A 27,603-nucleotide genomic window follows, 5' to 3' on the forward strand; every position below is an offset into this window, starting at 1 on the left:
AGGTTCTGGGGGTCGACTGGGTTTTCCCTTGAGTTTTTTATATTTGATTTTTGGTCAGTTTAGAGCAAAATGGCTGTATAAAGAATTTAATTGGACGTATTTTGGTAAAATAAGGCTGTTGGGGGGGGGGGCTAGCTGCCGTCGGATCGCTTTTGACTCTTAAAAATGGATATAGAACTTTGAATCTCTAATCATTTGAGTCTCCTCCGAAGTTTCTACGACCACCTCTTCCATAAAACCTTATATACCCCGGGGAACAAGCTACAACCCTTAGTTCCCCCGCGCCCTGAGGGGGGGGCATATCGACCCAGAAGTTTTCATTATTTGATCGTTGGACTATTTCATAGAAAATCAAATCCATCGGAAACATTTAAGGAAAAGAGGGAGTGCGGGGTATACATGCCCTCCGATCACTTTTGACACTTAAAAAGGTAACAGGAACTTTCAATTTCCAATCAAATGAGCCCTCTCTGAAGTTTATACGAGCATCCCTTCTATAAAAACCGTATATGCCCCCAGGGCGTAGCTTACAACGCTTGCCCCTGGGCTCTGGAAGGTTTTGTCGACCCAAGAGTTTTTGTTATATGGTGTTTGAACTATTTTTAACGAAATGGCTATCTCAAAATTCTTAACGCATGTGTTTGGGAGAAAAGGGTGTGTGGGGCTAGCTGCCCTCCGATCACTTTTAACTCTTAAAAAGAGCACTATAACTTTTGATTTTCAATCAAATGAACCCCCTCTGAAGTTTATACGACGACTCCTTCCATATGAAGTGCCTCTGGGAAAAAAATAAAATAAATAATGATAAATTATAGGAGCCGTATGACCTTCATTATAAGCAACTCTGTAGCGTTGGCCCTGATTTTTATTTTGTGTTATATGTAAATTTGTATCTAATGCTGTAGTAGCACGGTAAATCTGAGGTCTCCCTGATCAGTTAGAAGAAAGCTTCTTTATAATTAAAGCTATATGCCTTTGGAATATGCACGAGAAGCTATTCGAATGTCCAATTAGACACTTGGGTTGACAAAAAGAACATTCACTACAGATTTTCAACTCTCACGACAAATCTGTACAAGAGTCGAGTTCGAGTGAAGATTTGCCTCTCAATGACTTGGACTATCTATCTTGGCTTGTCTCTTTCTACAATTAGCCATGTCTTGATGCAAACTACTGCAAAATACTTGATAACTTCAATTCAATGATGAATCGAAGTTATCACTTATTTTACAGTAGGTTGCATCAAGACATGGCTAATTGTAGAAAGAGACAAGCCAAGACAGATATTCCAAGTCGTTGAGAGGCAAATGTTTAAATGGCTGCGGCACGGGTAAATGGCGGGAGTAAGTATGACTCTCTTATTTGACACATACTTGCCAGGTTAGTTTTTGGAAAAGCATGCCTGCGGCTAATGGCTGCGGCCAATAGGACTTACCAAGTGGATCGAGAATCAGTGTAGTAGAGGACAATAACATCCACTGAAGAACTCCACATTAGTGATCTCTTACCTATCCGTCTCTAGAAGCTTCAAATATCATCTCTGACATATCGTCGGAAACGAGGCGACCTGGTTACAGCCTACACGCTTGTGTATGGTGGAGACGCCATTCCTGACCTTTTTCAATCAGATAATCCAACGAAAATTCGTGTTCGTTCTCGTAGACTTTTCCCAAAACGAGCTTATGTTTTCGAACGATCTTAGAGTGAGGAAGAAGTTTTTCACCAATAGAGTTTTTAGCTTGTGGAACTCCCATAGTAGAAAAAAAAACAGTGACCTTTACCAGCGTGAATGCGTTCTAGTCATCAGTTGACCGGGAGTGCCCTCTTGGATGCTACAGATGATTGGACAATTATTATTACTGAAGATAGTGGAAATAGGATTCGTCCTATCACTAGTAAGTGCGATTTAAGGTAGCCTAATAAGTCTTGCTTGGGCCACCGAAAATCTAAATCCTACCTTGAGTTAATTCGTGATTTTTCTTTCATGATTTCTCTTTTTTCTGAAAGCTCATTATTATTTTTCTATTCTTCATTTAATACTTTATTCTTCTGACGAAATCCCCTCTCTCTCTCTCCTCTCCGCCCACCTCACAATGAGTTTCACATGTCCATTCTTTAAAAAGTAAGTAGTTAAATTTCGATTAATATGCTAAAAACGTGGACAAAAATAGATACTAAGTAGTTGATTCACCGCCATATTTGTTTTTCGACAAACAAATGAATTTTTTTTTGAAAAAAGGTTTTTTTTTTATGTAAAAGAAACACTGAAGAAAATACCAAAAATCAGGATCTTTTACCTGGTTCTTTTTAATCCTACTTATTGGCACTAGTAGAAGTTTGCTTCTTTGGATATGTTTTTTGGTTGTTTCTTCATCGTTTCTTTTTTTTTTATATGTAAAACCTAGTTTTCTTTTCGTTATATTTTTCCTTTTTTTATAATACCATGTTATTTGCGCGTTTTCTCCTCTTGTCGTTTGTTTCGAAATGAAGATGTAATCCTGTCTAAGAAACCAGTTGCTTTAGTTATGTTAACTATCCAAATATTTCCATTAAAATTAACGATGGGATTTTCAATTTTCTCTTCATCATAGACAATGTGTTAATGCATCAATTATTGGTGAGCCTGAAACTTGACATAAAGCTTCCAATGTGGTTTTAGAGAATATAATTTTAGTTGTGTTTCTGATTTAAAGAAACTATATAGCAAAATATGCTGATTCTTTCGTTAAGAAAAAATATGCCATTTTTTATGACAAATTAAATTTTGATAATGTTATTATAAAGAGTATTCAATGAAGCCAAAGCAAATTAACAAAGCCTGTGCCCCAAAATATAAAGGCGGTTGGTAAATAAACTTCAAAAACTGCCCTTAGTTCTCCTTTAAGCCTTTTTATTGCCTTTCTTCATTGAATAATAAACTTCATTGTATAAAGAATACATATTGACACCCTCATAGCAACTTGTATTTGGAACAAAAGCTTCCAAACAGTATTAGAAATTACCCAGTAGATAATTTTTCTTCCCCCATTGATCTAAATATTCAACGTGACCTGGTTTCTCATATTTGTCGCATTAATTACACGCTCCTCTTTGTTCATAATGATAGCTCTCTCTAGTGGGATATTAAGAATGGACAGATTGACTTGAGCTTACTTAATCTTGTCACATAATTTCGGAAGACTAGAAAGAAGGGTAAATTAAGCTGTTTTATTGGTTTTATTGCTGTTTTTCCCCTTCGTGGCCACCGTGATGATGGCAAACTTGATATCCAAGACTCTGATGTCATTACAGCAGTAAACGACGGGAATTTCCGCCACCTACTTCGGTATCGGATTCAGAGTGGAGACTCGCAACTTAAAAATTTACTTGAAAATGCACCGAGCAACGCCAAATATACGAGTAAACAGATCCAGAATGAACTGATTGGAACAATTGGGGAAATGATAAAAACCGAAGTAGTGAGAAAAGCAAACAAAGCAACGGTTTGGTGTCTTCTTGCGGACGAGTCAACAGACAGGCAGACCAGGGAGCTGATGGTCATTGTTTGTCGTTATGTGTGTAAAACCGAGCAGGGATACATAATTCGAGAAGATCCTTTTGCAGTTGTCGATGCCTTTCAAACCCTGTCAAGACTCGCTGGAGATGAGGAAAGTGACGACGGTAGAAACATCGAAGAGAAGCTAGACGGCAAGAGCCTCGGGAAGCTGCTGTTGAGTGAGGTCAGGAAGTCAAATCTGGATTTGTCAAAGTGCGTTGGTCAAGGATACGACAAAGCTGCTAGCATGGCAAGCTTGACAAATGGTGCTGCTGCTGAAGTTAAACGCCAGTGTGAACTGGCAGATTACTTCCACTGTGTGAGCCATGCCACAAATCTCTCATGTTCAAAGATAGTTTCAGTTCCCATTCTGCGCAATGCCCAAGACGTTGTTCGAGACACAATTTCTCACTTCAGCTCAAGTGCCAAGAGAACAAGACTTCTAAAAAACATCTTATCGCGGACAAAGCTAAAACAGAGACACTCGTCAGTCTTTGTACCACGAGATTTGTAGAGAGACACGAAGCAATCAGCAGGTTTTGGGACTCCCTTCCGTCGATCGTTTCTGCTCTGCAGGAGATGGAAGGATGGCACGAACGAGAGGCAAGTAGCAGAGCTTATGCATTACGATCCTGCATTGAAAAATCAGATACACTCGTAGGACTGGTTTGCCTGAATTCGTTTTCGTCGATCATGAAACCTTTGGCCGAGTCACTACAACAGAAGGATGGTGACCTCGTGAGAGCCTTGTCCCTCATTAGCAGCGTGAAGGCAATGCTGGAAGATATGCGATCACATGCCGAAACCAAATTCAGACTGCTTTACGAAGATCTTCTGAAAATGGCCGAAAAGATTGATGCTACCATCAAGGTAACGCAGCCACGCATAGCTTCACGTTCTACATACCGGGAAGGGGTACCCAAGATGGATCCAGAAAGTCATTATAGGATGGCGGCATTTATTCCAGCCCTGGACGCCATGCTGCTTGATTTTACGGAGCGGTTCAGCTGCCATTTTACGAATGCTGCAAAACTTTCAGCTTTGATCCCGGCTGTGGTTAATGGCAAACGCTGGGAGGACGTTCAGCCAGGGTACGAAAAGTACAAGGAGCTGCTCGTGGGTACGGAGATAGACGTTAAAACCGAGTTCGAGATTTGGAACAAGTATTGGTCTAAGGAAACCGTGCAAAAACCGAAAACAGCTATTTCAGCGCTGAACAGTTGTCAGGAAAATGTATTTCCCAACATCTTCGCATTGTTGACAATTCTCGCGACGCTTCCTGTGTCAACCTGTGAAGCAGAACGAATGTTTTCAAAGGTTGACAGGACATGTTCATCAATACGAAGCACGATGACTGAAGAGAGGTTGGAGGCTCTACTACTCATGCAGACTTACAGAGACGAACTGCCGAAAACAGACGATGCTATCGATATGTTCGCTCTCAGAAAAGCTCGCCGATTGAGTTTAGTTGTGTAGTGTGGTGCTGTTTTTATTTTCTTTTGCTAAATTTTACATTTTTGAGCATATTTGGCAGTTTTTTAATATAAATAAAGAGCTATCAAATTATTCCTGTATACTTAGTTTTTGGCGCCCGGGGTTCGGCGCGGCCCCCCCCCCCCAAAATTTTCCTCTAGATCCGCCGGTGGGCTGTCCCCTCCTCAACGCCTCGCTCTTTGCGCTGAAGTTTTTTATTGTTTTAAAAAATAAAGTTGTGAGACAGAGTCAAACTTTAGCGTAAAGAGCGAGGGGATTAGAAAGGGGCAGCCCTATTAATATACAAAATAATTTCGGTTCGTTTTAGGTTTTAATAACGCTCTTACTTTCAGTTAAAAAAACTTGTTTTTTTAGTTAATTTCTGAACGTTTTTGAATTAAGGCAGCTTTGATTTTGGCTCACCATATATGAATATTTAAAACGAAATTAGCTTATTAATTTTCCTTTTTTTTGCCTAATTGGCTTTCTCGAAATTTTGTTCTGACGTAACTTACGAATTAATTTAAGTAACGAATTTATGTTTTTATAACATATATTAGGGAGTTCGCTCCCTAGTCAATACCTCCCTATTTACAGTAAAGTTTAAATTGTGTTCGAATCACAAACCCCTGAATCACAAAGGGCGGTTAATTAGAATAGATAACTCTTTTGAAAGCACTAAAAAACTTTAGCGTAAAGAGTGAGGTATTGACTAGGGGGCGAACCCTCTCACATACGTAATAATTCATGTTCGTTTTAAGATTTAATGTTGCTCCTTATTTTCAGTGGAAAAAACTTGTTTTTTTATTTAATTTCTGATCGTTTTTTAAATAATGCTAGGAAATCTGGCGCCCGCTTCATGGAAATGTTCCTTCCCCCAAGGAAATATCCTCCATGGAAAGATCCTCCCCCATAGGCCTAACCTTTACTCCAACCCCGACACCCCACTAGGAAATTATTCATCCTGAAAACACCTGTATACTTCCCAACAACCAATACTATGTGTAAACAATGGGCAAAGTTTATAACTTGCAGCCCTTCCCCCGGGAACTCTGGGGGATTGAGTCATCCTCAAAGACATATTAATTAGGTTTTCGACTAAGCTGAACAAAATCGATTTCTCAAAATTTTGAGTGGGTAACTTCGGGAAAAAAATGAGCGTGGGAGGGGGCCAAGTTGCCCTCCAATTTTTTGGTTACTTAAAAAGGGCACTAGAACTTTTAATTTCCGTTCGAATGAGCCCTCTCACGATATTTTAGGACTACTGGACTGATACGATCACCCCTGGCAAAAAAAAAAAATAAATAAATAAACACGCTTCCGTGATCTTTCTTCTGGCAAAAAATGCAAAATCCACATTTTTGCAGAAAGGAGCTTGAAACTTCCATAGTAGGGTTCTCTGTTACGCTGAATCTGATGGTGTGATTTCATTAGAGTTCTATGACTTTTAGGGGGTTGTTTCCCCCTTTTTTGAAAATAAGGCAAATTTTCTCAGGCACGTAACTTTTGATGAGTGAGACTAACCTTGACAAAACTTATATATTTGAAACCAGCATAAAAATCCCATTCTTCTGATGTATCTATTGTCGTTTTTTAGAGTTTCGGTTACTATTGAGCCGGGTCGCTCCTTATTTACAGTTCGTTACCACGAACTGTTTGATAATTGAGGAGATGGATCAAGTGGGTAAAATTGCTTATGATTTTGGATATACAACTTAAGAGTATGATAGTAATATATTGGATTTATGCAATACACCCATTAATTTGAACCTACTCATTAATCCGTGAATCAATATTACGTCATTCTGTTTAATTTTTTATAAACCATTATCTTCTATTGGAAGTATTGTAACATTTATGGTAGACAAAGAAACTTAGCCTCCCATTTTCATAACTTGCACTATTATTTGCACATTTTCCTGCAATATTCATATTATTTGTATCTTTTGGTGAATTCGTTTCATCCCTTCTTGCCCCCTCCCCACCCCTAAAAATTGGACTTCCCGAGATAATTTTTTTTAATGTAATAATGCGCCTAAGAAGAATTGTACTAGCCTAAAATCCTGTTTTTGGTTGCTGAAGAAAATAACACGTTATCTGTGTGGACTAGTTCAGTAGTGATGCATCACTGCTTTTAAAGAAACCCATAGGAAATTAGAATGGAATTTTAAAGAGACCCTTAGGAAATTAGCATAGGATTTTAAAGAGGCCCAAAGGAAATTAGGATGGGATTTTAAAGAGGCCCATAGGAAGTTAGCATAAGATTTTAAAGAGACCCATAGAAAATTAGCATGGGATTTCAAGCGGCCCAATAGCAGATTAACATGGGATTTTAAAAGGTCAGATACGTGGAACTACTAGCCCCTCGCACCTTTGCAACGCGGTCCCTGTTTCAAGGAGTTCTATTAAAGGGAACACAGCTGGCAAGATTTCCACGACACACCCTCGCATTTTAAACAGTCATATATGAAATTAGCACGGGCTTTTAAAGGGCTAGATAGGAAATTAGCATAGGATTTTAAATGGTCAGATAAGGAAATTAACATGGGATTTCTGAAAGTCAGATAAATAGACCTACAAATCCCTCAAGCCGTCGCACCTGTGCAATGCGGTCAGCTGGCAAGATTCCCACGACATGTCCCTGTTTTTACGTGTACTATTAAAGGAATCACAGCTGGCAATATTCCCACGACACATCCTCGCATTTTAAAGGGCCAGATAGGAAATTATCACGGGATTTTAAAGGGATTTTTGATTTTCCTTCGAATAAGCTGGCCTCCAATCTTCGAGGACCACTGGTTTGATCCGATCCCCTCTGGAAAAGAAAATAGATAAATAAAAAATAAAAATGCATACATCATGGCGAAGACACACAATGCCACATTTTTAAAGATAGGAGTTGAAAACTTCCACAGAACTTTTTTTAAATGGGATAATGCGCCTAAGAAGAATTCTACTAGCCTAAAATCCTGTTTTTGGTTGCTTAAGAAATTAAAATGTTATCTGTTTGGACTAGTTCAGTAGTGATGCCTCACTGCTTTTAAAGAGCCCCATGAGAAACTAGCATAGAATGCTGATTCCAGATATATAGAATTCTTATATGATGAAGCTCTTGTATTCATGAGCTCTTATATGATGAAGTCTTCAAAATCACTTCACTTTTTGGGGTTGTTTCCCCCCTTTTTCAAAAATCAGGCAAATTTTTTCTAGCTCATTGCTTTTGATGAACTATTAACCTTAATTAATTCTATATATGTGGAATCAGCAGGAAACCCTAATTCTTTTGATGCATATATTGTTATCAAAATTTCGTCTTCTAGAGTTTCGGTAATTATTGGGACGAGTTGCTTTTTACAGCCCGTTACCATTAACTGTTTGATATCCAAACTAATCATTGTTAGTTATCGAAAATGAAAATTTAATTTTGCGTCAATTTTGGATACTACGATGCTTTTTAACATTTTTTTCTTATGTTGTTTAAGGTATGGAAACTTTGATTCTTCCAGCAAACTGGGAAATGGCATTTTGGTTAGCACTAGTCTACAATGTAACCCCCTCCCCACCCCCTAAAAATTGATCTATTCCTAATTTGGTCTTTGATTGAGGAAAAGAGATAAATCAACTGAAGATAATATTATTTCTGCTCTCTTCCGCAGACGCTCTTTCTTTTTTTCTTTTCTTTTTTAATAGGATAATACGCCTCAGAAGAATTCTACTAGCCTAAAATCCTGTTTTTGGTTGCTTAAGAAATTAAATCTTTATCTGTTTGGACTAGTTCAGTAGTGGTGCCTCACTGCTTTTAAAGAGGCCCATAGGAAATTACCATGGGATTTTAAAGAGGCCCATAGGAAATTAGTATTGGATTTTAAAGAGACCCATAGGAAATTACCATGGGATTTTAAACGGCTCAGTAGCAGATTGAGATGTGATTTTAAAGGGTTAGATAAGTGAAGCTACTAGCCCCTCGCACCTGTGCAACGTGGTCCCTGTTTCCAGGTGTTCTATAAAAGGGAACACAACTGGCAAGATTCTCACGACTCACCCTCGCATTTTAAACGGTCAGATAGGAAATTAGTACGTGATTTTAAACGGCCACATAGGAAATTACCAAAGCATTTTAAATGGTCAGATAGGGAAATTAACATGAGATTTCTGGAAGTCAGATAAGTGGAGCTACTAATCCCTTAAGCCGTCGCACCTGTGCAATGTTGTTAGCTGGCAAGATTCCAACGATACATCCTCGCATTTTAAATTGCCAGATAGGAAATTATCACGGAATTTTAAAGGGACACATAGGAAATTAGCATAGGAATTTAAATGGACAGATAAGGAAATTAACATGGGACTTCTGGAAGTCAGATAAGTGGAACTACTATTCCATCAAGCCATCGGACCTGTACAATGCAGTCAGCTGGCAAGATACCCCATGACAACCCCTGCATCCATATGTAACATGGATAATGCCATCGTGACAAGCTAGATTTCAGGAACCCATAGGGAATTCTCACTTGTAACTTAACGACGGCACACATCTTACGCATTCTCGGCGTACACCTTACGCAATGACAGAGTACGTCTTACGCAGTGACAGCGCACATCTTACGTAATGACAGCGCGCACATCACTGTCACATAATACTTTTTTAACATTTCATTTTTTCGCCGAAAGTTCAAGTTATTTTTTTCTTTTTTCTTTAGTTTTTTCTACGCTTGGACTCGAAAGGGCAATTTCCTTCCAATGGAACGACGCCTTAACCGCCAGGACTAGGCTCCCTTTCCCTGTATTCTATCGACAACTGCTTTCCAGAAATAATATCTGAGAATCCCGTGACGTCACAAGACACACCTTTGTCTATTCCATGACACACTTGGCAGGATTCCGGACGGATGCCGTGTTCTCGAGACCAGGTGTAACATGAATGACGCAAAACGCGCAGATGGAGAATATTTATTTCCAGACATTATTGCTCTTAACGTATTTTTAACGATAAAAGACGGAAGGGATGCTTAAATTAAGGGATAAAAGGTATAAGAGACTCGTCCTAAACAACATCTAAAGGATTAAGCTTATTGTAAATAAAATTTCCATTAATTAAAACAAATTTACAAACATTATTAAAACAATGAAAAAGCAGTTAAAAAACACGATAAACAAAAATTAAAACGTGAAAAAACATGACAAATGGTAAAAACTGAAATATGCGTCAATAAAAGAAAGGTAAGGATCCTAGCAGGCAATTCAAGGGAGCATTTAGCTTAGGTTAGCATGAGCAATCATGCTAACCTAAGCTAAATGAACTAAATGAACTAAGCTAAAGAAGAAAAAGTTCCACTTAAGTTCGGAATTTACTCAACAAAGAGGAAAAAAAAAGTTCAAAATCTCTTCCCAATTTTCTCATGGAAGAGAAAAAGTTACATTTCGATTCTGAATTTTTCCAGAGAATAGAAACTGTTCCAGCTCAACTCTGAATTTTCTCAGTGAAGAGAAATAAGTCTCACTTCACCTCTGAATTTTCGGGAGAAGATGGAAAAATTTATGCTTCGATTCTGAATTTTTCCTAAAGAAGAAAGAAAGTTCCACTTCAATTCTGAGTTTTTTCAAAGAAGGTAAGAAAACTTTAAGTTCTCTTCTGAATTTTTCCATAGAAGAGAAAAATCGTAATGTTCAATTGTGATTTTTTTCCAAAGAACAGACAAAATTTTGAACTTCGACTCTGGATTTTTTCCGGAGAGAGGAAAAAAGTTATATTTCAGTTCTGAGTTTTCCTAAAGAGGAACAAGTTGCACTTTAGTTAGGAATTTTCTCAATTAAGAGAAAAAGAAGTCCCAAGTTCTCTCCTGAATTTTCTCAAGGAAGAGAAAAAAGTTGCATTTCGATTCTGAATTTCCTCAAAGAAGAAAATTAAGTCTCATTTCACTTCTGAGTTTTTGGTAGAAGATTCGGAAAAAGTTGTGCTTCGAATTTGAATTTTTTCCAAAGAAGAGAGAAAGTTCAAGTTCTATTCTGAATTTCTCCATAGAATAGAAAAATGTTAATGTTCAATTGTCAATTTTTTCTAATGAAGAGAGGAATGTTAAACTTCGACTCTGAATTTTCCAGAGAAGAGAAAAGAGTTCGACTTTAAGTCTGAATTTTTTTCAAAGAAGAGAGAAAGTTCCACTTTAATTCTAAGTTTTCTCAAAGATGAGAAAGATTTAAGCTTCGATTCTGAATTTTCCCTAAGAAGGAAAAAATTCTAGTTCTGTTCCTGGTTTTTCTATAGAAGAAAAAAAAGATATACTTTGGTTCTGGATTTTTTTTCCCTGAGAAGAGAAAAAGCTATACTTCGATTCTGTATTTTTCCCAGAGAAGAGAAAAAGTTCCACTTTAATTCTGAATTTCTTGAATAAAGAGAAGAAGTTCCAGTTCAATCCTGAATTTTCTCAACGATGAGAAAGAATTCTCATTTTGTAGGAATAATTTTGGGTTATGACTGAACTTTTGTATTCTATAAGAAGTATTTGGGGACGATGTTAGAATTTCTTTGGGGAAAACTGGCTAGTTTTAAGAGAAATATGTTACCATTGACAGAAAATTGTTACATCTAAGAGAAACTTGTTACCTTTGACGGAAAACTTGCTACTATTAAAAAGAACATGTTACTTCTATGTCAAAACGTTGCTAGTATTGAGTAAAACCTTTGTTAGTACTAAGAAAAAATTCGTTAGTGTCAAGAAAAATCTTGTGACTTCTAAGAATAAAAAACTTTTTACTATTAACAGAAAATGGTTGCTTCTAAGAGAAATTTTTTACCTTTGAGAAAAAATATACTACTATTATAAAAAAATTGTTACTATTAAGGAGAACATGCTACTTCTAGGAAAAATTTGTTAGTATTAAGTAAAACTTGTGTTAGTATTAAGAAAAAAACTTGCTCTTCTAAGAAAAAATTTGTTAGTGTTAAGAAAAACTAGCTGCTTCTAAGCGAAACTTGTTACCATTAACAGAAAATTGTTACTTCTAAGAGAAATTTTTTACCTTTGAGAGAAAACTTCATACTATTAGAAACAATTGTTAGTATTGAGTAAAACTTTTGTTCGTATTAAAAAAAACTTGATTACTTCTGAGAAAAAATTTGTTAGTGTTAAGAAAAACTTAGTACTTCTAAGAAAAAACTTGTTAGTTCTAAGAATTTCTTTTATCTGTGACCGAAAACTTGCTACTATTAGAAAAGATTTGCTACTATTAAGAAAAACCTATTACTTCCAAAATAATTTTTTTTACTATTGATAAGAATATGTTACTTCTATGAAAAATTTAATGGTATTGAGTAAAACTTTTGTTCGTATTAAGAAAAAACTTGTTACTTCTAAGCAAACCAAGTTCCTTTTTTGAAAAAAAAGTTTTTAATTTAGATTCGCAAGCTTATTTCCAGGATGAAAAGGTTGAAAATGTCCTAGGGGGTGATGAGGTGTGTGTGACACGTGAATAGTAGGCGTGTATTCTTGTGGTGGTGTGTGATATTTTGGAGGTTATTATGATAGGCTTGCCCCGTGATAAAACTTGAATCATCGGATTGAATGTGTAATCTTTAATATGTAATGTCTGAAAATGTCATTGGAATGATGAAGAAGGTGTCAGAAGGGCAGTCAAATAATGGCAGTGTGTAGTGAATTCCTTGGAGTGTCACGTTCTAAAAATGAAATGTCGAGTTCCTCTTAAAAAAATTAGTATTTAATTTGGATTCAGAAGCTTATTTTTGGAGTGAAAAGGTTGAAAATGTCTTAGGGGTGAAAAGGGGTGTGCCATGTGGATTGCGGGCGTGGAATGACCTGGTGATGTGGGGGTATCTTGGAGATTATTTTGATAAGACTGCACCGTGAAAAACTTGAATCATTGGATTGAATGTGTAATTTGTAACATGAAACGTCTGAAATTGTCTTAGGAATGATTAAGAAAGTGTAGGAGGGGTAGTCAAATAATGGCAGTGAGCCGTGAATTGCTTGGGGTGTCACGTTCTAGCAATGAAATGCCGAGTTTCGCTGTTCGAGTTTCGCCGCAGAGCAGTAATAGTGTGGTAATGTGGCGTGAATTGCTTTGAGCATTACGTTCTGTTAATGAAGTGCCAAGTTCCGCTGTTCTATGTCACCTGGATGGTAGTGTGCAGGCATATAATGCGGTTGTGGTGGGGTCTTTTGGAGGCTATTATGAAAGGCTTGGCTTGCGAAAAACTTGAATCAATTGATTGAAAGCATAATTTTCAACAAGAAATTTCCGGAAATTTTCTTAGGAATAATGAAGGTGGTGTCAAAGGGGTAGTCAAATAATGGTACTGTGGTGTGAATTGCTTGGAGTGTCAAGATCTGGTGATGAAGTTCTGAATTCCGCTTTTCAAAAAAATATAGTGCTTAATTTATATTCAAAGGCTTATTTTCGGTGGTAAAGGCTTGAAAATGTCCTAAGATGATGAGGGGGTTTGCCACGCGGATGGCAGGCGTGTAACGCTGTGGTGGTTTGGGGGTGTTTTGTGGAGCATTACGATAGGCTTGCCTCGTGAAAAACTTGAATCATCGGATTGAATGTGCAATTTTTAACATGAAATGTCTGAAAATGTTTTAGGAATGACTAATGCTATGTCAGAGGGGCAGTCAAATAATGGCACTGAGGCATCAATTGCATTGAGTAACATGTTCTACAGCTTAAAAAATAAGGTGGAGGCATTAAAGGACTTTTTCTGTGGAGGAGGGGGGAGTGAAAATCTAACATGCACTCAAAGAAACGGATAGTTTAATTAAAAGCCCTCAAAAATACTTCTTAATACGCTTTAAGTTTATTTCTAACATCACCCGTCTCTCCCTAGAATTGCCAGCTAGGTCACATACCTTTTTTCTATTCATGCATGTTTTGTTTTTTCCATTGCATAATCTTGTCTTGAAAACGCTGTATTTTAAAAATTTGCCTAATTGCATATTGGCCTTGGGAATAATAATTTCTCGAAATGGAATTTCCCCTTTGCGCGTTTTGATATTTTTGCTGGAAAATTTCCCTGGGTTGCGTGAGGGCTGAGACAGACAAATGGAGGTTATCCAAAAATTGGGGATTCTGTTGAACGAGAGTTCAGTTAAACGTGCTCAGTTGCACTGTTATAAATATGGGCTCATTTAATCCTTATCAGAAGGATTGGGTCAAACAGGGATTTAGATGAACGAGGGTTAAGTTAAATGGGGTTATGTTATACGGGGGTTGACACACTTGTGGCTATAAATGCAACATGCCTCTCATTTTGATTCATTGAGAGTCCAAGCTTAAAGTTTAATGTTTTTAGAATTACTGCAAATCTATACGGATATTGAACCTTCTGTTTCAGAGGTAGCAGTGACGTATGGGGCGTGTTCGTTTCTTAAAGGTATTGCTAATCCTATAAAATAAACTGTTAATATAAACATTTATTTTAGCCAAAGAAGACTGCGTCTCTGCAATCCAGGGGTTTTCAACCGATTTGTGGTACAAAACTAGAATTCTAGCCAAAGAAAGGCCGAAAAGCTAAAAGTTTAATGTTTTAGAATTACCGGAAATCTATACAGAAATCGAACCTTCTGTTTCAGAGGCAGCAGTGGCGTATGGGGTGTGCTCGTTTCTAAATGTGATGCTAATCCTACAAAATAAACTTAGCATGGAAATTTATTTTAGTCAAAAAAGACTGTGTCTCTGCAAAGCAGCGTTTTCAGCCGATTTGTGGTACGAAAATAGAATTTTAGCCAAAGAAGTCTGAAAAACTAAAAGTTAAATGTTTAGAATTACCGCATATCTATACGGATATTAAACCTCCTGTTTCAGAGGCGGCAATTCCGTACAGTAAGGGAGGGTGTAGTCTGGACCCAAAGAAATTTAATATTATCATTAAAAGCCCAAAAATAATAAAAATAGAGCCTAAAAATTTAGTTCTAATATCAACCCTTCCTCCCTGGAATTTTCCGCTAGGACCTTTACCTTTCTTCTATTCACGCATGTTTTTGTTTTTTCCATTTTTAATTTTTTTCACGTTTAATTTTTTGTTTGTTGTATTTTCTAACTACTTTTTCCCTGTTTTAATAATGCTTTTAAATTTGTTTGAATTATGGAAATTATATTTACAATAAGCCAAATCCTTTAGATATGTTGTTTAGGAAGAGTCTCTAATACCTAAGTGTTTACACAATTTAAGCATCACTTCCGTCTTTTATTACTAAACATACATTAAGAACAATAATGCCTAGAAATAAATATTCTCCGTCTGCGCGTTTTGCGTCATCCACGTTACACCTGGTCACGAGAACACGGCATACGTTCGGAATCCTGCAGGTGTGTCATGGAATAGACAGATGTGTGTCTTGAGACGTCACAGTAATATCAGGTGTTATTTCTAGAAAGTAGTTCTCGATACAGAATACACGCAATGGAAGGCTGGTCCTGGTGCCTTAGAAGTCGTTCCATTGGAAGGAAATTGACCTTTCCAGTCCTAGCAAGGACAAAGAACTAAAGAAAAAAGAAAAAAGATATCTTGAACGTTTCGGCAAAAAAATGAAATGTAAAACAAGTATTATTTGACAGTGATGTGTAGGCTGTCATTACGTGAGATGTACGCTGTCATCACGTAAGATATGCGCCGTCATTGCGTAAGATGTGCGCTGTCATTGCGTAAGGTGTGCGCTGTCGTTAAGTTACAAGCGGGAATTGTCCATGGGTTCCTGAAGTCTAGCCTGTCACACACGATGGCGTCATCGATATTACACATGGATACGCCCCGTCATGGGAATCTTGACAGCTGACGGCATTGTACAGGTGCAATGGCTTGAGGGACTAGTAGCTCTACTTATCTGACTTCCAGAAGTCCCATGTTAATTTATGTATCTGACCATTTAAAATCGTATGCTAATTTCCTATCTTTCCCTTTAAAATTCCGTGCTATTTTCCTATCTGGCCCTTTAGAAGGTGAGGGTGTGTCGTGGAAATCTTGCCAGCTGACCGCATTGCACAGGTGCAACGGCCTGAGGGATTAGTAGCTCCACTGATCTCCCTATCTGACCATTTAAAATCGTATGCTAATGTCCTATCTAGCCCTTTAAAATCCCGGGCTAATTTCCTATCTGACCGTTTAAAATGTGAGAGTGTGTCGTGGGAATCTTGCCAGCTGCGTTCCCTTTAGTATAATACCTGGAAACAGGAACCGCTTTTCACAGGTGCGAGGTTTCTGGTTGTGCTGCTTTGTTTCTGGATGTTCGTAAAGCCTTTGATTCTTTAACCCAGTGTTCTTCTATTTAAACTTTCTCATTTTGGCGTAAGAGGTAGTGCGTTTGATTGGTTCAAGTCTTTTTTGTCTGGTAGAATAATTTCTGTTGATCCATTTTTTCGCTCACCATCAAATGTTGACTAGGGGGTCCCTCAAGGGTCAGTTTTAGGGCCGGCACTGTTTTTAATTTATATAAATGACCTAATTTTTGCAGTTAGAAATAAAAATCCTCTTTATTGCTGTCGTCTATGTCATCCAACAGTCTCCCGTACCCATAATTATAGTTTGCATACCTTGGATTCTCTTGTTACTTTTGCCGATGATACCACCCTTATTACTTCTGGGAGAACAGAGGATGAGGTTTGTACAAAGTTAGTGGACCTCTTTGAGAGAGTTTCAATTTGGTTTGATGCTATCTCTCTTGCCTTAAATGTTTTTAAAACTAGTTTTTTAGTTTTGTCTCGTATATCCCAGGCTTGTCCTCAATTATCTGCAATTCATATATCCAAAGGCTTTATTTGTAGACCAAAGGATGGCCATGTCCGTTTCCTAGGTATCCTCCTAGACGAAAATTTATCTTTCAAACACCACATTGATTTGATTAAAATGAAGGTATGCAGAAACCTCCGTATTCTAACAAAACTCAAACATATTTTCCCTGGACCAATTCTAAGAATCCTATTTCATAGCTTAATTCATTCTTGTTTCCTATTGTTCAGTCATATGGATGTCTACTTTCTCTTCTTTTCTCAAACCGCTTTCGAATACTTATGATAAAGCTATAAATCTTATCCAGGATGCATCAAGGCCGTATCCAGGGGGGGGGGGGTTTACCCAGTTTGAACCCCCCCCCCGAAATGTTTGACCGACTCGAAAATAAGTCGAAAATTAGTAAAACCTAGGTAAAAATCAGTAAAATTAGTCGAAAACTGAGTCAAAAATTAGTAACCCCCCCCCCCCCCAAAAAAAAGTCAAAAATTAGTAAACCCCCCCCCCCCCTGAACAAAAATCCTGGATACGGCCCTGCAGGATGTAAACCGTTCGGCAACTAAACCGTTACTTGATATTAAAAAACTTTATATTCTTTCCTGTGCGTCTTTCGCTTTTCTTCAGCTCCATGGTGATATTCCTAGGTCCCTTAGGTTTACGTCTTCTTTTGTATCTGATCGGTCAAATTATCAACTCCGTAGTTCTCTAAATATCCAAATTCCCCATGCACCAACAATAAGATCCGATTTTAATCCTCTTGTTGCGTGTCAAGGAACACCCTTCCATTTGACAAGGAACACCCTTCCCGATTCGGCTCGAGAATGCCACTCGTTTGGCACCTTCAAAAGACTAGTAAGAAAATATTTGTTTCCATGTGATTAATTTTCTTTATTTTTGCCTGCTGTCAATAGTTTGATAAAGCTTATTTAGTGAACTCTCCTGGTTTTTTTTCGTTTTTTGAAGCAAATGCTTCACATGTTAAAAGTTCAGATGCTTAGGTTTATATGTTTAAATATTAATGTTATGTCTATATTGTTTAAATCTTAAGCGTTTAAATGTTTAATGTTTATTTGATCTTTTCATAATCCCCCTCCTACAGGCCATGGAGCCTTTGTGGGGATTTGTAGATTGTTATGCAATTACTTTAGTGATATATGGGAAATAAATCTATCTATCTATCTATCTATCTGACCCTTTAAAATCCTATTCTAATTTTCTATAGGCTCTTTAACATCTCATTCTAATTTCCTAAGGGCATCTTTAAAAGCAGTGATGCATCACTACTTAGTTCTAGATAAAGATAGAATTGGGACATTGATCAGTATAAAAAAAAATGTGTCGAAAAAGTTGAGAGAGTATTGAACGATGACAAAGTTAATGGAAATATAATAGAAAATAGCAAGTTTTTTTTTGTCCTATATGAAATATATAGATGTCTGAGGAAACTGAAGAACATAAAAGGAATTTTATCCCTCTGCCCCGTCGATTAGCTGGGTATTTACGTCCGCGTATATTTCGAGTCAGTTAGGCTATGTTAAAAAAATACACTTCTTTTATAAAACTTTCCCTTTTGATTCTATTTCATTCAAACATCTAGAGAAGTTATGTTTAGATAAGACCTTTAACATAAACTCCTAATGTCTAGTAGTATGAGCTCTTTGGTCTGAACTTAAAACAATGGTTTTTGGTTGTTTGTGTTTTTGAATGAAATTTATGGCGCTATAGAATTTGTAACAAAAGCCGGTGTGTCTGCTTATTAACCATAGTGGCTGTGTAACTACTGTCAAGACTGCTAAACAAAATATTCGGGGATTTCTAGTGGAACGGAAATTGACGAGTTAGGCGATAGTCGGTAGTACAACAATATATTTTCTCCAAAACAAATTGTTGAAAGCACAATGAAGATAGTTAGATTGGTTTTTTTAGTCACTGGAAAAGTCACGCAAAAATATTACGACAATTTAGGGGTTGTAGAAGAACAAAACGCCTTCGAACGGGAAAACGTGGTTGTGTTGCGGGAATAACACTTATGTATTGTTTAGATGTTATCAACTAAACACCGTTGTTGTAAACCACTAAAAAGCTTCAATATTTTGTGTCTCTACAAGATTTTTTGGTGCTTGTCGGTTATTTCAAACTCACCCAAGAAATGAAGTTAAGTTAATCCCAATGAAATTTAACAAAAGATGATGATAAAATAATACTTTGGAAAAGGAATTATGGAAATCTAACATAACCTAACCTAACCCCCATCCCCTAATGTGCAGAATACAGCCCTAATTGTACAAGTCCAATTCATTCTCTCTAAGTCCAATGCATTGTATCATCCATCATTTGGTTTTGTAGCTATTAAACCAGTTTTCTGAGATGTAACCTAAGCGTAAATCTTGAATGTGTTTCTAATAACGACAAGCACCGATTTTTTGTTGTCAGTTTAAATTTTCATAAATACCTTATGCAAGATTTTTTGTACAAAAAATCTGAAGCAGCATACATATTATACTAGATCTGCAAGGAGTATTGATTGACGTTGAAAAGAAAATTGTGTGTTTCTTAGTTCAAAACAGGTTAATGGCACGTACTATATTTATTTGCCCCCTAATTTCCTAGATCTGTTCCTTCTTACAAAAAGATATAGTTGCGGAAGCTAGTGTCTGGATGAGAAGGTAAATCCCCCAAAATTCTTTATTTTGACAATAAATTTCCTAAAATCTGAACCCCGATCCATACTGTCAATTCCACATGAAGCTCAAACTTCACATATCCAGCTTATAGGTGTAACTTGAAGTTCTGATTTAAGCTGGCAACCAGGCGTCGACAAAATCACTCAAAGCTAGTCGTTCTGCTTTAGTTGTTAAACTAAAACGTAAAACTATAACTCAAAATACCTCCTTATGCGGTATGTATCATGTTTTTGATCTTATTTAAAATATGCTTGCCCAGTCTGGCAGTACTCGCTCATCAAAGCACAAATTGAAAAATACTGACAGTACAAAACATGACTTAAAGAATAATATACGTTAACGGTAAGCTTCCCTGCCCCTTACTCCTGGAAAAATCGAAACAAACCGCTCTGGTTGGGCTGCTTTTTAAGGCTCACTCTTATCGAGTTTCTGGTATATTTTTTGCCCCCTCACATTCCCCGAGCTGCCCTTGAAATCAGCATAAACATACGAAGAAAAGTCCTATTCTTTGCCCTGTGGTGTCTACCCATGATAGGTATAGGAAATCGGTTATACCCTCGTTTGCCGACTCGTCGTTATAAATAACATTTGTCTCTTCTCTATGTTTCTCTGTGTTTCTTTTTTTCGAATTTCCGTAGTTACTGTGAATAATCCTGTGTAGTTAAATTATTTTGCCTGAATATTAAGAGTGTGCAGTATGCCTTTATTTATTTCACTATTGGCCGTCTTTTTTTGTATCTTTATGTGATGATAAGAACATTTCGGCCATTTGAACTCGTGAGTAGTCATTCAATTCTGCAGTCTACTGTCGTATTTTCAATATTTATAATACATAATAAATTAGCAGAATAGATAAAGAGATATAATAAGAGAAATAATAAGAAATAGAAGAAATGAATATAAGAGATATAAAGATAAAGAAAAATAATAAATAAATAAGTATGATAAATATAATAAATTAGCAGAAATATTTATTTCTTTTGTCTAGTGAAAAAAGATGTTAAATCTTTCTTAACAGCTTGATGTAAAAAAAATCATCGATTTTGACATCACTTTGAAGTTACAACATCCTTTGTATATGTATAGAAAAAGTCTCTTCACTTACATGAGATATCAATAAAAATTGAATTGAAGTGAAAACACCCACTTTGTGGATGATTTGAAGTTCTTTCCAGCCGTTTTTCTAATTCTACAAGCGATATTTTATTTCACCTTTGGGTGATTTCCCATATGAAACAAGAAGAATTATTTTCCAGACGTCCTCCAAACAATCGTTCCAACTTAATTAAACTCGGGGTCCACTGGGCCTTTGAACCCCCTTTGGAGCAGCTTGTCAGCGAATGGAATAATAGTAATTCTGGCTACTATGTTCTAAGAGATAGATCTGCGTTGATGAAGATAGAAAAGGTACTGTCTGAAGCTGTTTTGACGGCGAAGAAAGAATACAATTCGAAGCTTAGAATTGCTGGTAAGTTCTTGTTTTTTTTGTTTTTTTTTCGTGAAATTTTGATCGTATTGATTTATTTTTTTTTAAGTGACTTTCAACATTTGCCAAAAAAATTTGATAGTAAAGGTGAGAAGAAGGTAAAAAGAAAGGCAAAAAGCTAATAATTATTCCAAGTGGTCCAAACAAGGGCATGAATGCATGCCCAGTCCTTGGGACTTGACATGAATGTCCAGTCCCAAAGAACAACAGCCAAAAGTCAGTGCAATATCCACAGAGTAGCCGAACTTGGACAAGATTGTGATTAATAAGTGATAACCTCGGACAAAGGAAATATATAAAACTGACAAAGAGCCTTCCTGTCAAAAAATGATAATATGTCACTAATCATATCATACAGGGCTGATTAGAGAAAGAAATACTTATATCCATCAGAACTAGGTGTACCTCAACCCCCCCCCCCCCCAAATGCGAAATTGAGCAGCCAAAAAGAAAGTATGACAAATTAAAATAATGAAGAAAATAGGGAATTTTTAATATTCTACCTATATTCTAAAATAGGGAGAATGTAAGGTGTCGACAATCTTATAGTATTTTTGACATTTTTATTTTTTTTAAATATTTATTCGTGTTTTTTTGGGGTGGAGGGAGAGAGTTGTCGTAGCAGGGTAAGATAAAGGTAAAAAAAAATAATTTATAGTTACTTCATAAAAAAAAATTAAAAAAAAAACATTAAACACGTACCCTTGATCTTAGGAAAAATGCAAAATTCCACATTTTTGTAGAAAGGAGTTTCAAACCTCCACAGCAAGCTTCTTTAATATGGTAGATTCGATTATATAGTTTTCATTACGATTACTTGCCTTTTTGGGGGTGTTTTCACCATTTTTCAAAAATCAAGCAAATTTTCTGGGGCTCGTGGAGTTTGATATATAATATTATACTTAATGAACTTTGTATATTCGAAATCAGCATCAAAAAAACAATTCTATTGATGAGTTAATTGTTATCAAAATTCCTCTTCTTAAAAGTTTTGGTTGCTAATTGTCATAGTCACTCTCTACTTATAGTTCGTTACCACGAACTCTATGATTCCATACGATATATTCCATATGTATTTTGGAATATAGCTGGGATTTCTATAAACACAATCATTCTCGTTATTTGTCTTAATTTTCCTTTGGCTGCCCAAAATTACACATGGGAAGAATTTTCCAGGGAAGAATACGCCGGACCCCATCTCCCCATCGTGGATGCCTGATATATGTTCATCAGGGTTCATCAGAGAGATAATTAAAATTGAATTCAGTACAAAAAGGCATTGGCAATGCCAGGCCAGAGTTTAGAATGATATCCAAAAAAAATGGGGAAATGATAAGGGTGGAAATTCAAGCTATTTTCTGGGAAGAAGGAAAAACTACCAACACTATCTAGTTTAGCCAGCTGAAGATAATTGAACTGAATTTAGCAAAAGGGCACAATTGATTTATTTGTGCATATATATTTTTTTTTCTAGCCTTTGCTCTATATTCTAACCTAGCCATTTCTATTCTATAAGAAATGAAAGTTTAAAAACAAGAGATTTTGCATACTCTTAGAAAATCCCTACAGTAGCATAGTATTTGTAGGCATGAATATTTAATGAGTCGGGGTTAATAGGCTTGAGATTGTCTGTGCAGGATTCCAACTCTTGTTGATAGAAGAGCGTCGCCAAGTGCTGAAAACGATGTTGTGACCAAGATTGGCCCATGCACAAAGCCTCCATTAATGCTGGAGATCCTAGGGACTTCTTGCTGTCCGGCTCTAAGCTGGCTTAAGCACTTCGGTGTAGACTTTGGAAGATGTGTTGGTCCCTGTCCTGCACTGGTATCCGGGACCATTGCTTTTCCTGAGGCCTAAATAATTTCAAAGATTTAAAGAATATGAAAATTTGAACTTGGAATGTTACGACATTTAAAAATAACTATCGTACCGACATTTTGACTGACGAATTCAGGCGATTTGAACTGGACTTATTAGGAGTTTCAGAAACTCATATCCCAGGGTTAGGAAGCATGAAGTTAGGTGATGAAGAATTGGTTCCGTTGTAAATGAACCCCCGTGTAACTGAATCTCAAGCAACTGAACCCCCGTATAACCGGACCCCCGTGCAACTGAACCCCCCTATAACCGAACCCCCTTTAACTGAACCCTCGTGCAACTCAACCCCATTTAACTAAACCCCCGTGTAACTGAACCCCCCGTGCAACTGAACCCTCGTATAACCGGATCCCTGTGCAACTGAACCCCTGTGAAACTGAACCCTCGTGCTACTGAACCCTCATGCAACTGAACCCTCGTGCAACTCAACCCCATTTAACTAAACCCCCGTGTAACTAAACCCCCATGTAACTGTAAGTGTGTGTAACCAGGTAACTGTGTGTTAACAGAACACAACTGATGAGTGAAAAGTGATGAAAGAGAGGGGTAATACCGAACTCTCAGCTACCATTCTTGGGAGACATCTGACAGATTATAAGTAACCATGGATTTCCTGTGTTGTTTTAAAGTCACTTTTCTGTGAATAGGCAGCGTAGCGGCAGAGTGCACCTGGCGACGATAAATTACATCAGTCCAGTTTTTTTCAGGAAAAAATTACTCAGTGATAATTTATTGCTCCCGCTAGTATTATGTGCTTCTAGGTCTGGGCCTAGGGACCTAGGGGTAAGTCCAGGCCTGAGCGTGCACATATTTCCTTTTGGTGAATTGACTTTCCCTTTAAGTACTTTCTGAAAGTTACAACTTAATACACAAATCCTTTTTTGAGATATGCCATTTTGAAAATCTGCATGCACATAGTGTCTTTTGATTTAGTTCAAGTTCCACCTCAAATACCTCAGTCTGTCAAATTTTCAACTTGATATGAGTAGCCTTAAGAGTGATAGTTTAATATTAGCAGAGGTCGTAGTAGGAGCAGTAGAAGTAATAATAGTGTTGAATTAGTAGTAGTAGTAGCAGTACTAATAACAGTAGTAGCAGGTAGATGCCCCAGAAGTTTCATCTTGATACGCTAAGCTGTTCCAAAAAAATTGCTGATACGCCTGTATCAGCAATCTGTATGTTATTGCAAGTTACCAATTGTTAAAATTTAAGGTTTTTATAGAAGGGATGATCGTAAAAACTTTGAAGGAGGCTCATTCGATTGGAAACTGAAAGTTCTAGTTCAATTTCGAAGAATCAAAGGTAATCACAGGACAATCAGCCTTTCCCTCTTAACCGACACCCCCCCCCCCCCAAAAACATCCCAACAAAAGAAAAATAAACATTTTGTTTAAAATAGTCTGAAGACCAAATAACCATGCCTTTGGGGTTAACAACCCCACCAGCAGCATCTGGGGCAAGGGCGGTAAGTTAAGCTAGTTGCTCATTGCTAACACATAAGGTTTTTGTAGAAAAGTTTTGTATGAACTTGGGGGGGGGGGGGCTCATTCGATTGGAAATCAAATTTCCAGTGCACTTTTTCAGAGTTAAAAGTGATCGGAGGGCTTCCACCCCACCCTATTTGCTCCTCAAATACATCCGATCTAAATTTTGGGACTGCCATTTTATTTAAAACAGTTTAAAGGTTAAATAACTATACCATAGTTAAATAACTATTCCATAGTTAAATAACTATGGTTCATAACCCTATTGTGTTTTACCCAATGTAAGTACGGTGGTTGAGTTGCACGAGGGTTCAGTAGCACGAGGGTTCAGTTGCACGGGGGTTCAGTTGCACGGGGGTTCGGTTATACGGGGGTCTAGTTGCTCGGGGGTTCAGTTACATGGGGGTTCAGTTGCATGGGGGTCCAGTTACATGGGGGTTGAGGTACACGGGGTTTTAGTTAAATAGGGTTGAGTTGCACGAGTGTTCAGTTAAAGGGGGTTCAGGTGCATGAGGGTTCAGTTGCACGGGGGTTCGGTTATACTGGGGTTCAGTTGCATGGGGGTACGGTTATACGGGGGTTCAGTTACATGGGGGTTCAGTTTCACGGTGGTTTAGTTACATGGTGGTTTAGTTACACGGGGGTTCAGTTACACACACACCGAAGAATTTGTTTACTCAGGCAGGAAGGATGGGGTACATAGACAGGGAGTATGACTCAGGGTGAATGAGGAAGCTGCTAAGTCTTGTTTAGGCTGGTAAGGTATTAATAATGGAATACTAACCGCTCATTTTATGACTAAAAAGTTCAGGGTATCAGTTATAGTAGTATATAGTAGAATTGACTGACTGAGTTATAGTAGAAGCGACTGACGGAGATACTAGTGACTCAGATGAATTTTAGTTACAGTCACAGGAGCAAATAGACTGGGTCCCAGATAACGATATGGTGTTTTTATTAGGAGGTTTTAACGCCCAGCTCGGTAGAAATAGGGATAAATGGTATCCTAACCTAGGTAAATTTGATGTAGGAAAAGAAAACAGTAATGGCTACAGACTGCTGCAATTTTGTAGGTATAACAATCTAGAAATAACCAATATGGCGTTTGGTCATGAAATGGCCCATAAGTTACCATGGTATTCACGTGATGGTAAGACAGTAACCCTTATTGATTATGTTATGGTAAACTGAAGATTGGCCGGATCAATAAAAGATACTAGGGTATGTAGGAGTGCTGTTATTGATGTTGAAAGTAAAAATCATCATCTAGTAGTGTCTTGGGTTAATTTAAAGCTGAAATTTTAGAAGGGTAATTACCTCCCACGAAGTTGTAATGTTGGTAGACTCCAGGATAAAAATTTGAGACTTTTCAGGAACGGTTGAATACTAAACTGGAGAGTTTGAAATTTGACAATGTGGAAGATAGATGGAATGATTTTAGCAAAACAATTTGTGAAGCTACTGATGGTATCCTAGGGAAGAAAGTTAGGAGCACAGCTAGGAATATTAGTGAAAAGGCTTTATGTTTAATAGACTGGAGAAGGGGCTTGTGCTAGAATTATCTGAGTAATAGGTCATAGGAAAACAAAAGGAATGTAAAAAAAAAAGTGGAGAAAGCATTAAAATATGAACTAAGGAGATGTGAAGTGCAGGCCTTGGATAAAATTGCAGAGGATCTGGAAGATACAGCTAGACGGCATGATAGTAAAATATTCTACTGGCATGTCAATAAGTTGAGAGGGAGTAGTCAATCCGGACTTGTCCCAGTTAAAGATAGGAACGGGGTCACAATTAATGATAAGGAAAAAGTTAAAGAGAGATGGGCGGAACATTTTGAGATTTTGCTAAACTGAGATAGAGTTTTAGGAAAAGATATACGGGAAAATGAAAATTTCGTGGTGCATTGGACGTGAAGGAAGATTTGTTTTGTGAAGAAGAATTAGCGACAGTACTAAAAGGATTAAAAAATAATATGGCTCCTGGTGCTGATAGTGTGGTAAATAAGTTACTTAAATATGGTGGCTCTGAGGTTAAAAATAAGTTACTGAAGATTATGGATACGATTTTTGAAAAGGGGGAAGTACCTAGTGATTTTAGGAAAACCTTAATTAAACCACTTTATAAGAAAGGTGATAAGAGTGAGTGTGGTAATCATCGAGGTATTATTCTTGTCTCTGTAGGTAACAAATTACTTAGTAATATGATACTTTTTAGACTGAGAGATGCTGTCGACAAAGTTTAAAAGAAGAACAGTGAGGTTTTAGAAAGGGTAGAGGATATGTCGACAAAACTTTCACTCTTAGGTTAATAATTGAGAAGTGCCTGATTTATCAAACACCTTTGGTCCTGAGTTTTATAGATTATGAACAAGTGTCGATTCTGTTAATAGAAGAGCTTTAGTGAAGATCTTATCCTTTTATGGTATTCCAGATAAATACATTTAAGTGATTAGTGCTAAGTGATTCTCTAAACAGCTTGTCGTGGTCACTAGCTAGCCTAATAAGTAACTTGGAACACAAAAGTATGTTTTCAACTCACTTTTTGCGTTAAAATGAGAAAAATAATCCCTTGTTTAAAAACACAATTTCACATTCATTTGCTCACAAACAAGACTTACTAAGTGATAATAAAATTGTATGATTAACATACTACAAAAAATATTACAGAAAGGTTCAAACAAGCATTTGGTGAAATATTGCTGGTAATCAAATAATAATAACTTAAAATAAAGGAAAACTCAAAACCAGATGGAAGTATGTGTTACTTTACATGAACAGAAGTAAAATGGTGGGTTTTTTAGCATCAGAAACTGCAAGACCAAGTTTTTTCCCCATTTTTTGTTATTATCATAGTTCTGATTCCTAGGAAAGAAACCCTTGAAGAGAAATTGCAAACAGATATTTTTAGTTTTGTTCCAATGAGGTATGAGAAAAGAGCAATGACTTGTATTTACTTGAACTTATTGTTGTTGTTGGGGGGTTTAATGTGATTGACCAATAGGTAATATGCATTTGTATCACTCAATTATCATGTGCCTTATATAATCACTAGCTTGATTGGGCGTCACTTTGGTCAATTTTCACTAAAAAATATGTTTTTGGGGAAGACACTCTAAGGCAACTGACACCCCTTCCACGCCCACTATTTCCCCAAACACATCCAATCAAAAATTTGATATATCCATTTTGTTCAACGTAGTTGAAAGTTATGGAAATTATATGTTAGAGCAGAACACTCCCCCCACAGTCTTCAGGGGTAGGAGTTATAAATTATGCCAATTACGTTAATTAAGTAATGCAATTTACTTAATTAATGCAACATAGCTT

The 27,603-nt window shown here is 37.0% G+C and overlaps 1 protein-coding gene across 1 annotated transcript in view; it reads left to right on the forward strand.

Annotated features, from left to right (window-relative positions):
* Pop1 (POP1 ribonuclease P/MRP subunit) overlaps positions 1–27,603 on the forward strand; it is a 166,807-nt gene that overhangs the window by 128,152 nt on the left and 11,052 nt on the right. Inside the window, exon 7 of the mRNA XM_089097388.1 lies at positions 20,686–20,897. Coding sequence (XP_088953514.1) covers positions 20,686–20,897 — 212 coding nt within the window. The remainder of the gene's footprint in view (positions 1–20,685; positions 20,898–27,603) is intronic.

This window comes from Artemia sp. Qi Xiang Cuo, chromosome 11, assembly GCF_049724085.1.
Source record: "Artemia sp. Qi Xiang Cuo chromosome 11, ASM4972408v1, whole genome shotgun sequence".
NCBI lineage: Eukaryota > Metazoa > Arthropoda > Branchiopoda > Anostraca > Artemiidae > Artemia > Artemia sp. Qi Xiang Cuo.